General features: G+C 36.9%; 1 protein-coding gene across 1 annotated transcript in view; it reads left to right on the forward strand.

Annotated features, from left to right (window-relative positions):
• The window catches only part of USH2A (usherin), a 962,202-nt gene that overhangs the window by 450,972 nt on the left and 495,886 nt on the right, over window positions 1-15,344 (forward strand). The window contains 1 exon segment of the mRNA XM_020982269.2: window positions 14,250-14,409. Coding sequence (XP_020837928.1) covers window positions 14,250-14,409 — 160 coding nt within the window.

Consider the following 15,344-nt stretch of genomic DNA (forward strand, 5'->3'; position numbering starts at 1 on the left):
GCCATTCTACAAAGAATAAAATCTATTGAAAGGCCTTTCATTCACAATCTTTAAGCTCTTGTTACAGGAGAGTCAATACCAACTGAATGAGAAGTGGAAGCGGAAGAATCAAGCATTTGGCTTTAGGAGACATACAGAAGGATACATAGTACAAAGGTTATTTTTATTGAAATATGCGATGAAGAATCATCATTTAAGATAATAGCCAAAGCATTGTTTTTCTTTTTTTAAAATCTCACATCCTTCTGTCTTTTTTTCTCTTTTGTGTTTACCAATCAACAGTTATTTATTAAGCACCTACTGGGTGGCAGGTACTAGCAATGCCTATGCTATTAGTATAAAAAAGATTATTTATACACATCAATTTCTGTCACCAACTTTCCATACCCTACTGTAGGAACATTTCTAATTAAACAAATTTCCCCCCCCCATACCACAAAACCCACGAAATACCCAATAATGAAACCTTTTCATCATCACATTTTTAAACATCTCTGTAGAACTAATTAGATTGTTCTTGTGGCCTCTCTTCTTCTTGGTCTCCTTAGTCACTGATTTTGCAAGCTTCATACTTCCTGGACATCATGAAACCTTTCTCAACTCACCTACAAGTAATCCCTTAATCCTAGAATGTCCAACATCTCGCTAACTCTCTTATACTCTTACTTATAGTTTATCTGAATGAATTCCTCATCACCTCCTGCCTCCAACAGATATTAAATACTTGAGGGCTATTTGCTTTTTCACCTTTGCATTTAACTTAGTGTATATGTATATATATATATATATATATATATATATATATATATATATATATATATATATATATATATATACACACACACACACACATATATATATGTGTGTGTGTGTATAATATGTATATAATATATATTATATATTATATACATAATATATCATATATATGTATATACACACATACATACATATACATACATATATATGTTTGTATGTATGTTTGCATATACACATATATTGGTCTAGACCTGTGATTTAATCAGTATGGGGAACTTCTGGTATAGAAACTTGCTTTACTAATGTAACTTGACAACGTATGTGTAAATTATAATCTTCAATGCACTTAGGGCATGGAAAATTAAATCACTTACATAGCTAATCTTTGAGAGACTACATTCAAACCCAAGTTTTCATTTCACATACTTAATTTTTAATAAAGATTTGTTGTATTTAATATTATGAGAGGCAGAGCCAAGATGGCAGAGTGAAAGCAGAGACTCACCTGAGCTCTCCCTCAAACCCCTTCAAATACCTTTAAAAAATGATTCAACTGATTTTAGAGTGGCAGAACTCACAAAGAAACAGAGTGAGGCAGATTTATAGTCCAAGGCAACCTGGAAGGTTGACAAGAAGGGTTTGTTGTACTAGGCTGAGAGAGGAGCAGAGACTCAGCCCTAAAGACCCTGGGGGGACTGAATCACTGTCAGCAGTGGTAGCTTCCAGACGTCTGAACCCCTTAGAAGGTCAGTAGGAAAGGTATGTTGGACCTGAGTGGGAGGAGCGTGGTCTGGCCTTGGCCCCAGTGAAACAGGAGCAGGCTGTGAGAGTGACTGAATCCACAGCAGCAGTGGTTGCTCCTGGAGCTATTAGCCCATAGATGGAATATTTGAAAGTACCTGTTTGAACTTCCAGGAGCCAAGATGGCAGAGTAAGCCATAAGTCACTCTTACCCTCCCTTATTGGACTTGAAAAACCCAGAGAATATTGCCACAGGAAAAATCCTGGAATATTGAAGCCAGCAGAAAGATGAGATACAGGGGCAGGTAGGTGGTGCAATAGATACAGCACTGGCCCTGGATTCAGGAGGTCCTGAGTTCAAATTCGCTTCAGATATGTAACACTTATTAGCTGTGTGACCCAGGGTAAGTCACTTAACCCCATTGCCTAGCCAAAAAAAAAAAAAGATGTGATACAGCAATCTTGTAGCTCAGGAGTTCGAGGGGGATTAATGGGAAAGGTCCCTCTTGCTGTGGCTGAAGGTGACCAGTATAGGAAGGGAGGCATCCAGGCAAGCCAGCAACAAGTCTTACTTCAGTAAACCAGTGGGAGATCCTGAGCCCCAGGGTGGTAGAGCAGGCAAGCACCAACACCAGGCACATACCAGTGGCCACCACCAGCTCCAGGTCAGTACCAGGTGAACTACCAAACACCTATAACCTCCAACTGCCAACACCTGAGGCCCCACCTCACCAACCAGTAAGCAGGCCCCTAGCCGCCAGCACAAGAAGCCTGGGTCAGTGTTCCCTATGCCCCAGAAGCACAGATCAACTTTAAAAGCCAGAAAAAAGGCAAACAACATGAGCAACAAGCAACAAAGAAAAACAGTGACCATAGAGAAGTATCTTGGTGACAGGGCAGATCAAAACACAAATTCAGGAGAGAACAACATTGTCAATATACCCATATCTAAAACCTGAAATGGGAATATGAACTGGTCTCAAGCCCAAAAAGCCTTCTTGGAAGAGCTCAAAAAGGATTTTAAAAGTCAAAAAAAAAGAGGTAGAAGAAAAATTGAACAATTCCTTTAAAGATACAATTGACAAAATGGAAGAAAAAAGTACAATGAAGAAAACAACTTAAAAAAGTAGAATTGGCCAAATGGAAAAGGAGATACAAAAGCTAACTGAAAAAAACAATTGGTTAAAAATTAGAAATGGGCAAGTTGAAGCTAATGACTCTATGAGACATCAAGAATCAGTCAAACAAAATCAAAAGAATGAAAAATAGAATAAAATGTAAAATACCTCATTGGAAAAACAACCGACCTGGAAAATAGATCCAGGAGAGGTAATTTAAAGATTATTGGTCTACCTGAAAGCTATGATCAAAAACAGAGCCTGGACAGAATTTAATATGATGAAATACATTTTGAGATGTGACTATAGTTTGTATTTTGATTATGAGTGTTCAGTGGTACCTACCTACAAATTACAACAAATTTAATCTGCTTAGTAGGGTTTTCAATACCTATCATTTGCCCATTCAATAGTTACTTTTATCTTCCAATTTTAGGTTTATTAATGCAAGGGTTATGTCTTATTGCTTCTCAATATATGATTAGCAGAGGCAATGTAGTATAGTGGACAATGAGCCAGGAACACCTAGATTAAAATCTTGCCTCTTACATGTAATGACCATAGTGACCTAGATAAGTCACATAACTTCTCTGTATTCTAGGCAACAAGTCAGGGGTGAGTACCCTGCAGCCTCAAGGCCACATGTGGCCCTCTAGGTCCTCAGGTGTGGCCTTTTGACAAAGTCCAAGTTTTATAAAACAAATCCTTTTATATTAAGGGGATTTGTTCTGTAAAGTTTAGATTTACTCAAAGTGCCACACTTGAAGACCTAGAGGGCCACATGTGGCCATGAGGCCACAGGTTCCCCACCCCTGCTTCTAAAACTATAAATTGAAGAGAAGATGCTTGTTTGCTTTGGTAGAAGTTCCCAATACCAGTTCAATCATAGATCAGTTGTTAATATTTTATATCCAGAACCACAAAAAGTACCTTAGATTTTAATTTTTCTTTTCTTTGACTTCCTCTACTATGCCTAGGGCATGGGTATTGACCTTTTTTTTTTTTTGCAAAGATCTCTTTGGCATTCTGATAGATGGACTCCTCAAAATAATGTTTTCAAATGCATGAAATACGTAGAATTATATATAAAACTAATTATGTTGAAATACACACTATAGATTTATAGATAGATAGAGAGATAGACAGATAGACAGTTAGTTCTTGGGCCCCAGATTAAGTATTCTTGGCCTAGTATGTTCCAGAGAACAGTCATTCAATGTTGTTGAATGACATGTATTTATATAATTTGAAATGGGGCATTCTTAGTAGTAAGATAAGAATGGGATTTTTGTAGAAATGAATTACTAGAAAATTTCAAATCTCCACTTTGTTTAGTGTGTGGAACAAATCCAAAGACAAAAAAGGTTTTGCCCAGGGTATGCCTATCTCTTTAAAAGCATGTGTGAAAATTGACAGCCAGCTACCTCCTCCCTATTTATAGGACTCTTCTTGCCCAGAGGCAAGCAGAAAAAGAAGCAAAAAAGTACAGCTCCTGGCTTATATTTGTGAACCTCACCAAGAAAAACAATCCTCAGCTCAGTAGACTGTAATTTATTACAAATAGGTTATTAGAAATGATCAGGAAACCAAACTGGAGGACAGCCATCTGAGAATGATGTCACCTGCCTAAGAATAAAAGGAGAAATGAAGAAGCCTTTTCCCTCATTATCACAACCTACTGCAGTGGCATCTTCCTTCTTGTTTTCTTCATGTCTAAGTTATCCTTAGTCTGTCTCAACTATCTCTTAGTCCCATCTCTCCCTCCCTCCATTCCCTATGCTTCTTCTTGGCCTTGTGTTTATCTTTTGTATAATTAAATCACCAAAAAGAGGAGAGAAAATGGGATATTTTGTAATCATATAAAAATAGTAGATGAACTACTTAATAGTTGGTGTTTTCTCAGAATTTTCAACATTAATGACATTTTTTTTGTTTAAAGGGTCTGTCATCATTTCTTTAAATAAAAATAATGCACTATATTTCTGTGTACAAGTGCTTCTCCTATTTATAAGTTGGAAAATTCTGAATAATCCTTTTAACATTATAAAAAGGGGCAGCTAGGTTGCCCAATGGTTAGAGCACCGGTCCTGGAGTCAGGAGGACCTGACTTCAAATCTGGCCTCAGACACATGATACTTACTAGCTATGTGACTCTGGGCAAGTCACTTAACCTAAATTGCCATATCAAAACAAAAACAAAAGCAAACCAAAAAAATTATAAAAAGAATTCACAAAAATTTAAAAAAGTGCACACCTTGTATTTTGTAAAGAATTTCCCTTCCTTCCCCCCTTCCTTCTTTTCACCTTTCCCCTTCTCTTCTCTTTCCCTCTTCTCTTCCCTACTCTTCCTTTCCCCTCTTCCCTTCCCTTTTTTCCTTCCTCTCTTTCTCTTCTACTCTTCTCTTCCCCTTTCCCTTCCTTTCCATCAAAGACACCATGTGTCTGTCCATTGTGTCTACAATGCTGTATGAGATGCTATCTTAGATGGAAAACAAATTGGTCTTCTCCCTATTCTCAAGGACATTGTAGTCTAATGTGGGGAAAAGTAATGATATGGGAAGGCTTAGAAAGTATAAAAAGTGCAAAATAATGGCGTGCACACTATATACCCTTTGTGCTAAGGTTATGCGGTATAATATAATAGTATGGGCCACTTTGAATGTTTCATTGACATATGTTACTGAAAGGAGTTTTGAAGAAGAGAAAGACATGGGTTACTGAAGAGGGGAAAATAAGGATTATCATAAATAATAAAAATGAGATTTTTTTTTGTTTAGCAAAGCAATTTGTAACAAACACCAAGACACTCTCAGGACCAACTGTTCTCGAGACCTACCTCTGGCAACAAGTTGACCTAAGATTTGGGATTAGGTTTCAGTGGTGGTTAATACTCAGCAAAGCAGGAAGAGGAGCAGGTTACAAGTTAAAGTATTAAGGAGGAGAAAAAAAGTAATGAAATTCAAACTGGATGAAACTTTTTTTTTTATTAACATGATGGTCAGTACTCTGATTTTCCTGGAGTAGAAAAGCTGAGCCAGCAACTTGGAGCAAGGACTGCACAGTGGCAAAGAAGAAGGCAGCCTTACACCCCATGCTAACTCTGGCATACCTCATTGCTCTTCAGGCATCTGTGGAGTACACCACCCCCCGAGGTCTGATACCTAATATGGGTTGTTACTGAGGCAGAACCTTAGCAATGGTTCTAAACTTGGAATAGCAGATGACAGAAAGGGACACAGAAACCACCTGGGCTGGCCCAAAGTGGTTTTTATATTTGTGCATGTCAGGATTTCAGATGAATTTAAGGGAAAAAAATATGTCATTTAATAAATAATAAGAGGCGTTATGATATATTAAATTATCTAAGAGGCAAAAACAGCTTTTTAATTTTCTAATGGTGGGATTAAATAAGATGATAGATGATAAAAATTGTTCAGTTTACACCAAGAGTAAAAAGAAAATCATCTCCTGCTTATTGGTTCATTTTGTAAATTGAGATCAATGGAATTCTCCCAACAACAGCATGAAATCAATCGTAAAATAGCATATAATTCATGAATGGTATTGTAAATTATAGTTTGTGTGACAGTAATCGGTGAGGTTTCCAAGCACTGGGATGCATTTCCTTGTAACCAACATATCTCCAGATAATGCTTGTAGATCCATTTCTATGCATCTTGGAGCAATCTGTTTTTCATGTCCACAACTCCCTGTGTTTGATCTTATGCAAATGATGCAATCAAGCAAATGGAAAACAAGATATCGGTGTTAGGGGGCTCCCACAAACCATGGCCTTATGTTTTCAGGATGTCTTCTCTCCCTCTCTATCTTTCACACCACTCAGATTCACGTACATCCCTACAATTGTTTGAATCATTACATTGCCCTTGAAAGGCGTAATTACATTCATAGAGAAATATTATCAAATCACAGTAAGCCGAATACACAAATTTCATCATATTCCCCCTTTGCTTTTAATTTCAAGTTGATGATTTTGTTTAAAGTTACAGTCCCCAGTAGATTTCTCTTGTTCTCTTCTATCACCCTTTCTCCTCCCTCTTCTTTAGTATATTTTCTTTATCAACTGGATTTTATCACCTCTCCCATTATTGTTTTTATTCCTTTTTTTTCCACACCCACTGCTGCTTGTCCACTCCACCACCAACCTGCTAAATCTTCTCTTTTCCTCTGATTTCACCTCCTTTCTTCACTGATCACCTTATCATGTTTCAATACTGACTTCTCATCTGCCCAGCATTCTTAGCATCTTCCCACCTCATAATCTGGGTTCTCTTTTCCTGTTTCCATATCTCATTACTCAAAGGCATAAGTGACATTTCACATTCTGGTAGAAACATTTAGAATCAGTCTTGAGGGGCATAGTACAACTGTATAATGACTTAAAAGCAAAACAAAGAAAAAGCTCTGCTGAACAAACTTCCTAGTGATTCTTACCTATAGGCTTAAAATAAAAACTCTAATGTGATATTCTAAGCTGTTTTGGTTAATGTTTGTTAACTTCTCTGTGACAGTGTTAAAAGCAAAAAAAATAATGTTTAAAGAGGACTACTGTCTGCTGTTTGATAAGAATAGGGAGAACTATTTGTCCTTTGCATATCATTTGTGTTCTCTGATTTGAAGTTCAGCTCTTAATTGAAAAAAAAAAAGATATCCGCTTGAAATGAATAGTTATCATTTGTACCACGACATGATAGCGTGACTGTGTGAGAAAGGACCGACGTGGAGCTCATTTTTATTTGGGAGTCGATAGTTTTCAGGGTGACAGCTGTTCCCAGCAACCTAAAACCAAGGAAAAGTTTAAAAAGGAATTATTGTGGGCAGTACAAAGCTGCAAGTGTGAGGGTGAGTGCAGAGCAGAGGTGGGGATGCCAGAACCAGGCCATAATGACCAAGTGCGCAGTTGGTGGTAGGCTGAAAGGAGATAAAAAGTCCAAAACAAATGAGATTTTAATTGGTGGTCCAAGGAAAAGTTGTTGGAAAAGCTACTGGATACAATGTGCAATTTGATATGGCTTTCTTAGAACTGTAAAATCTCAGAGTGGGAAGAGGCCTCGGAGAGTTGATCTACTTCAGACTTCTCTCTGATAATATTGATATAGCCTGTGCTTGCCTCCATTGAAGAAGGTATCTCTAGGCACATCTGAATTTGGTTAATTTCTAGCTCACCCTCTGGGAATATTGAAAACCTGCTTGCAAGTAAGTGCCTAAGAAGTATTTTAGCAGTAAGAAGTATTTTAATGGTAACAATAGTATTACAACTAGCAGTTAACATTCGACTTCCAGTTAGCAGGTTACAGGTAGAAGCCTTCTCTTCCCAGACTGTGTCTTGTATAAACAAACTCATGTCAACTGGGGAGGGCATATTAGTTTGAGGGAAATACTTTTTATAACAATAGCAAGCATTTATGTAGGACTTTAATGTCTGCAAAGCATTTTACATGTGTTATCTTATTTGTTTCTCACAACAAGCTTGTGAGATAAGGCCCATTATTATCTCCATTTTATACATGAGAAAACTGAGGCTCACAGAACTTAAGTCACTTGCCCAAGGTCACATTGCTTGTGTCTGGGGCAACATTTAAATTCAGGTCTTCACTCAAAGTCTAGCACTCTATCCATTCTGTCCCTTTTTTTGGGGGGGGGGTGTTGCTGTTAAGTCATTTTTCAGTCATACCTAACTTCCATAAACCCATTTGGGGTTTCCTTGGCAAGTGGTTTACCCTTTCCTCCAGCTCATTTTACAGATGAAGAAACTAAGGTAAACAAGGTTAAATGACCTGCCCAGGGTCGCATAACTAGTAAGTGTCTGAGGTCAAATTTGAACTCATGAAGATATGCTTTATCCACTGTGCCACTTAGCTGCCTCCAAATTTTTACATCTTTTAAGAGCTTTACAAATATTTTGTCATCATTACTCTTATCTTTAATATTATGTCTCCTGCTACTGGATTATAAGGCCACAAGGGCAGGAACTATCAGTTTTTCACTACATCACCAGTGCTTAGCACAGAGAATAGATAGAGTAGGCTTTCTATTAAATTGACTTGAAAGGTAACACAGTGGATGGAGTTATGAGACTGGAGTCAGGAAGACCCTGAGTTCAAATCTAGCCTCAGACACTTATTAGCTTTGTGACCCTGGGCAAGTCACTCCTTTTGCCTCAGTTTCCTCATCTATAAAATTGAGATAATAAAAACACCTACCTCCCAGGGTTGTTGTGAGGATTAAATGAGATAATAATTGTAAAGCACTTAACTTGGTGCCTGCCATATAGTAAGTGCTATATAAATGTTAGCTATTATGATGATTATGATTATGATTTGTTTGTTTTGTTTTTTGGCTAGGCAGTGGGGTTAAGTGACTTGCCCAGAGTCACATATCTAGTAAGTATTATGTGTCTGAGGCCGGACTTGAACTCAAGCCCTCCTGAATCCAGGGCCAGTGCTCTATCCACTGCACCACCTAGCTGCCCTTATTATTATTTTTATTATTACTTGAAAGCACTTTTTTATAGAGGTTGGGGCCAAGCATCTGAGAAGGCACATAGAGCACCATTTGTGTGTTTGGGATGTGGGGAAATGGCAGTGACAGAAATGGGAGACTGCGGGTGTTCAATATCTACTTTACTCATCACAGTGTTTGCCTCCAGCCAAAACACAAGTAGGGCCAGCAATCTTCCTCATTTAGGGTCTTTCTTTAATAATAGTTTTTTTCTCTTAGAAGCATTTGAAGCCACTGTCCCCCAGTTCTCTTTGATGTAAGAAGCTCTGTTTTTAGGATTTGGGGCTATCTGGTGCCCACGTGCAAATGAAGACACCATTGTTCTGCCTGCTTCATGCCCACGTGGTACATCTGTTTCTGTCACTTCTTAGCAGTTTCTGGCTATGCCACATTACTTCCTATTGGAATTTGGAGTGCCCTTGCAATATTTCCTTTCTCCACATTACTTGCAGGTTATCCCCGTTTATCTTTGTGTACTGGAAAGAATAGTTACATTTGTGGTGTTTCTTAAAATGCATCAAGATTCTTTTCTCTAATAACTCCCTTTAATTTCGTAGTACTTGTATTTACTCTAATTTTAAAAAAAAAATTTTCTACTTCTGGTGACCTATATGTTTAACCAATTAATTTTATTTTACGTGAAAATCAAAGCATTCTTTTCTTATTTTACCTTTGTTATCAGTGTAATGCAAAGTCTATTTGCCTGAATTAGGTTGCATTCCATTAATCTTTTTATATGTGAAATTGTAGTGGTTCAAGGTTAATGGGATTTAAGCACATTTGTACTTAAATTGTGGATACGTTATTTCAGAAATATTCTGGGACATGAAAATATGTATTAGCACTGAAGTATAAATGACACATGTCTCTGGTGTTATTTTTCTCAGCTTAAATTGAATGCCTTTAATAAGATACTTCAATATAAAAATATATAATTATTGACCTAAAGCTTAACTCAGCATATAGAAAATTTGGGAACTTATTTTGCCTTCAGAAATTGCTTGTGGCGAACTTTGTTGCATAGGTGAGAAGTGTAAGATTGGACTTTGTTACACAATTTACTTAAGGATAAGGTTTAAATTTCTTAAGTAAAATTTAGCTAGAATAAAATCCTACATCAGAGCAGCTTTTTAGTCAAGGTTATTTTTTCTCCTTCCATCATTTTTTCATTTTCCTTCTTCCTTTCATTTCTTCTCTTTTATTTGCTCCTTCTTCCTCTCCCTTTTCCATTCCCCTAATTTCTACTCCCCTCCCCCATTCTCCACCATAAAATTTAAATTAATTGATAGTCTAAGAATTGCCCAAGGCCCTACGAGGTTCAGAGAAAACTAGGCGCTATCATTATTCACATTTTACAGATGTGGCAACTAAGGCTCATGGTGAGTGACTTGTCCAGGGTCATGCAACCAGTAAGTATTTGAGATAGTATTAGAACCCAGGTTATCCTGACTCCAAGCTCAGAACTCAATCCGTTGCACTCCCTGGCTGACTGGAGGGTTACACAAACTCCATTGTATTCTAAGGAGTTTACATTTATAAACTTTTATAATTATTGAATGTAATTAGTACAGTTGCTTTTTGTTCAGGCAGTTTAACCCAGGGTTAAAAGCACTATGTCAAATAACTTAAAGTTACATGTGACATTTAGATTTAAAAGTATTAGTCTTTTTTAGGCATAAAGCCTTAAAGCCTAGCAATGAGACTGGCTTTTAATATATAAGGCAGTTCTCCAAGATACTAAAACAGAAAAGGGGAGTTTGGCTGTCTGGGAGATGAGAAATCGTAGATACAGTTTCTCTCCTAATCCTTTCATGAGTAATACTTGAGTAAGAGAAGACCGTTCTAGTTTGTCAAAGAATCCTCCTCTAAGGCTAGTCTCCCAGCTTAAACTTCTTGGATAGTTATAATAGGCTTTTCATGCTACTCTGGATCAGGCTAGAGCAGAGGAGAGGGGAAGATGACAGACAGACAGACAGAGACAGACAGGGAGAGACAGAGAGGCACACCTTTTTTCTCCCACTTATTTTACCAATATGCCACTCTTCTATTAAATTCACATTTTTTTTTCATTTTGAAAGAATCGACTACCATTCTTTGAAAGAATGTACTACCATTGTTGTCTTCAGCTTATATCAAGATGAGTTATATCCAAGTCATTTCATTCCTTCATGGTTTTACTGTATATAGAGATATATAAATATAAATATAGTTACATATAACTATGTATGATATAGTATATTAACAAAATACATCCTATATTATACATATACAATATATAACTATACATAACATGTTAATAAGATATATCCTATATCTTGCATATATAATAGATAACTGTATGTAACTTTGTATGTGAATAATAAACTCTATTTTATGTGAATATATATTTATAAGATATGATATATAATGTAGTATACTAATATGATAGTAATATAATATAGTATACATAATAAAATTATGTTGTATATTATAATCATGTTATGCTGAATATTATATAAAGATAATATATTAATAATATGTATATGATGTAGTATATATCAATAATATACTCTATTACATATTCATATGCAATATAATATATTAACATACTGTATTGCATATCAAATTGCATTATACATAGATTTTATAGTTAATATACTACATTATATATAGCTATATAATGTTATACACACACACATATATATGTGGATAATTAAATTCTACCTACTAAATGTGTGGTCCAATAGTTTTATACATACACATGCATATAGAACTATATAGAATATAATAACAATAAAAACTATAAACATATTCTATATAATATATATCAATGTTTTCTCATGTATAAAATGAGCTGGAGAAGAAAATGGCAAACCATTCCAGTATCTTTGACAAGAAAACCCCAAATGAGCACACAAAGAGTCAGATGTAACTGAAAATGACTGAACAACAACATTGTATATTATTAATATACTATATTATATAGAGTTCTATATAACTTTATCATCTATCTATCTATCTATCTATCTATCTATCTATCTATCTATCTGTCTATCTACCTATCTATATATCATCATCATCATTTCTGTTTTTGGGCCACTTACTTTCAGTAGGTAGAGTTTAATTATCCACTAATCTGTGGGAATTACATGGCATGGTCATGAGTCAAAAAGACCTGTGTTTGAATCTTGCCTCAGACCTTTACTAATTTTTCTTTGACCCTGGGTAAGTCACTCAGCTTTCAGGCTCAAGTTTCTTCATCTCTAAAACAGGGATAATAATAGCACTTAATTCACAGATTTATGTGGGTGAAATGGAATTATATATGTAAAATGCTTTGCAAGCTTTAAAGTGCTATCTAATTATTATTTACCAAAAAAGACTAAGCTCTGGGAAAAACCCCATAAAACCCTTGCAGTCAGTTTTCTGTTTCTCAGAGGCTCTATCACACTGCTTTCTCTCTTCTTGCTGGGGTACAGTTAGTTGGTGTGGCTTTACCCCATTAGAAGCGGATTTTGAATCTTTACCCAGTATTCTCCACCTTATAATAGCCATTTCATTGAGCTTTTGTAATGTGACCTTGGCATAATGGCATCTGCTTCTCCCCCCCCCAATTACATGTGATCTGATAGACATACTTGGATCACGTGTTGCTATGTTCCTCTAGCTCACCCCAGACTTGGGCTGATCCCTACCAGTATATAAGTATATTCCAAACCCAGAAGTTCTAGCAAAGACAAATTAAGTTGTTTTGGCCCTAAGGTGATGCAACAGATAGAGCGCTGGGCCTGGAGTCAGAAAGACCTGAGTTCAAATCTAGCCTCAGACATTTACTAGCTCTGTGAACCTGGACAAGCCACTTCACCTTGTTTGCCTCAGTTCCTCATCTGTAAAATGAGCTGGAGAAGGAAACGGCAAACCAGGCCAGTGTCTTTGCCAAGAACAGCCCCCTTCCCCCCCAAAAAAGGGAGTCATGAAGAATCTGACAGAACAGAAAAAACTAACCAACAAAAGCAAGCCTCATCATAGCTGCTACTCCTGGGAACAGGCCAAAGCCAATGGAAATAGAATAGCTAATAGCAGGTTAAGGTTTGTAAAGCTCATTAATTTGGTCCTCACAACAACCCTGTGAATTATTATCATGCCTACTTTCATAGGAAAGGAAACTGGAAGAGGTCGAGTGACTTGTCCAGAGTTACTCAACTAGAAAGCATCTGAGACAGATGTTGATTCCACATCTTCTTGATGGCTGGAATTCTACTCACTGTGCAACCTAGCTATTAGCACTCACACAGTATTATTCAACATAACTCCCTGAGGGACAGAGGCTTCCAAAATACTGAAGATCTTCTATTTCTATTCTAACTGTATAGGTGAGATGTATATAGAATTTTGTGGTTTACGAAGAATTATGTACATGTTATCTCATCTGATTTCCGTAACAATCCTGTCTAGGGGTATCATCAGCACCTTTTGCACCTGAGCCAGGTTCAGCAAAGTTAATCGATTTGTCTATGGGCACAGAGTTTACAAATGTTGAAAGCAGGAGTTGAACACAAGACCCCTCTGCACCCCAACTCTAAGTTGTCACTCTTACCCCAGCACCATAAACTATTTCTTCACTCCACTCCCAACTTCTTATTTTTTTTTTGTGGGGCAATTGGGGTTAACTGACTTGGCCAGGGTCACGTAGCTAGTAAGTGTTATGTGTCTGAGGCTGTATTTGAACTCAGGTTCTCCTGATTCGAGGGCCAGCGCTTATCCACTGCATCACCTACCTGCCCGCACTCCCAACTTCTTAATCAGGTACTTTTCATCAGCTTTTTGGGGAGAGAGCACTTTGCCTCATAACTTTGATGAACACAGAATTGATTTAACTATTTAGAATAACAGTATGCCATCAAGAAACCAATCAAGTTGGTAAGATAAAGCAGTCAAACCAATAGTTTGTCTCATTTAACTATCCATAGAGCAGCTACAAGGTACTCAAGAAAAATCAACCTCTGCATTTTATGATTATTTGAAATTCACTCCACAAGTCCTAAGTACTCAGAAGTTGTGTTTCTACAAGCTGAAAAGGCTTGAATAAAAACTACCATGTTCAATAAATTCTGGTTCCATTTTTTTCCCTAGATTTAGCAGTGTTTACGCCACATCAGTTTCTGCTCACTGCATGCACGATTGTTGGCTGTACAAACAGTTCCCAGGTCACCTTGTTTACAGCACAGCTGCCACCAGATAACATTGATGCCCCCAGCTTGACCGTTTTGGATTCTAGAACTGTCTATGTTCAGTAAGTAGAAATGTTCTGCTTCTTGACAATCGACACGTAACAGTTTATGCAAGAATCCTAGTGAGTTCAATCAGGGAAAGGGTTTGTGACATAAAATTAAATTTATTGTGATTAAATGCATAGAAGTGATTAGTTTAGTGGTTCTGTGAACCTTTGATTATCACTTGCCAACTTAATTTCCATTTTTGTCTTTATGCAATCAGGCTAAACTACATATGTGCACAGTCTCTGTGCAAACTTCAATAAAAGAAAAACTTGCAGATTTTGTGACTTGTTTCCATTTCTTGTCTTAGTTGCATTTTTCCCTGGTGTTTTGAATATCTGTAGCACAATTTATATTGTAATAAAAATAAGAAGCATTATCTCATTTTTCCATTATTCCTAAAAATAAAAATCAAAGGTTTCTGTGGAATCATAAAATCTTTGAACTTCTCACTGGCATATGCAATCCTCTAAAGTTGTAGAGGAGGTGCTGAATTGCACTAGAAGAGCGAGTTATTTCATCTGGAAGCTCCCTATATCAATGAAATCACAGGTGCAGGCTGGTCCAGATACCTGTTCATAAAATTTCAGAATTGGCAGGGATCTCAAATATCTTTCAGCCTAGGCTGTACCTCAATCGGGCATCATCTGCGGAGTATCAACAAGTTGTCATAAAGCCATCTTTTACATATGTTAATAACTTTGTGAGTCCTTTCATTGGTTTCTTGTTTCCCCACTATAATCCATTTAAGCTGATCTGCCTGGCTTTCAGGGCCTTACATAATCCAGACCTGCCTCCTCTAATCGCATTTTATTCCTCATCATGTTCACTTTTTTTCAACATACAGTCTCTCTAGGGACAGTTTTCTTGTTGTCCCAACTATTATATGCTTCCCTACCTTTATTCTTGCTGTTATCCTCACCTGGTTTCTTCCTTTTCTATCTGCCTATTC

The sequence above is a fragment of the Phascolarctos cinereus genome, unplaced genomic scaffold, assembly GCF_003287225.1.
Source record: "Phascolarctos cinereus isolate Bilbo 61053 unplaced genomic scaffold, phaCin_HiC Scaffold_5;HRSCAF=322, whole genome shotgun sequence".
Classification (NCBI taxonomy): domain Eukaryota; kingdom Metazoa; phylum Chordata; class Mammalia; order Diprotodontia; family Phascolarctidae; genus Phascolarctos; species Phascolarctos cinereus.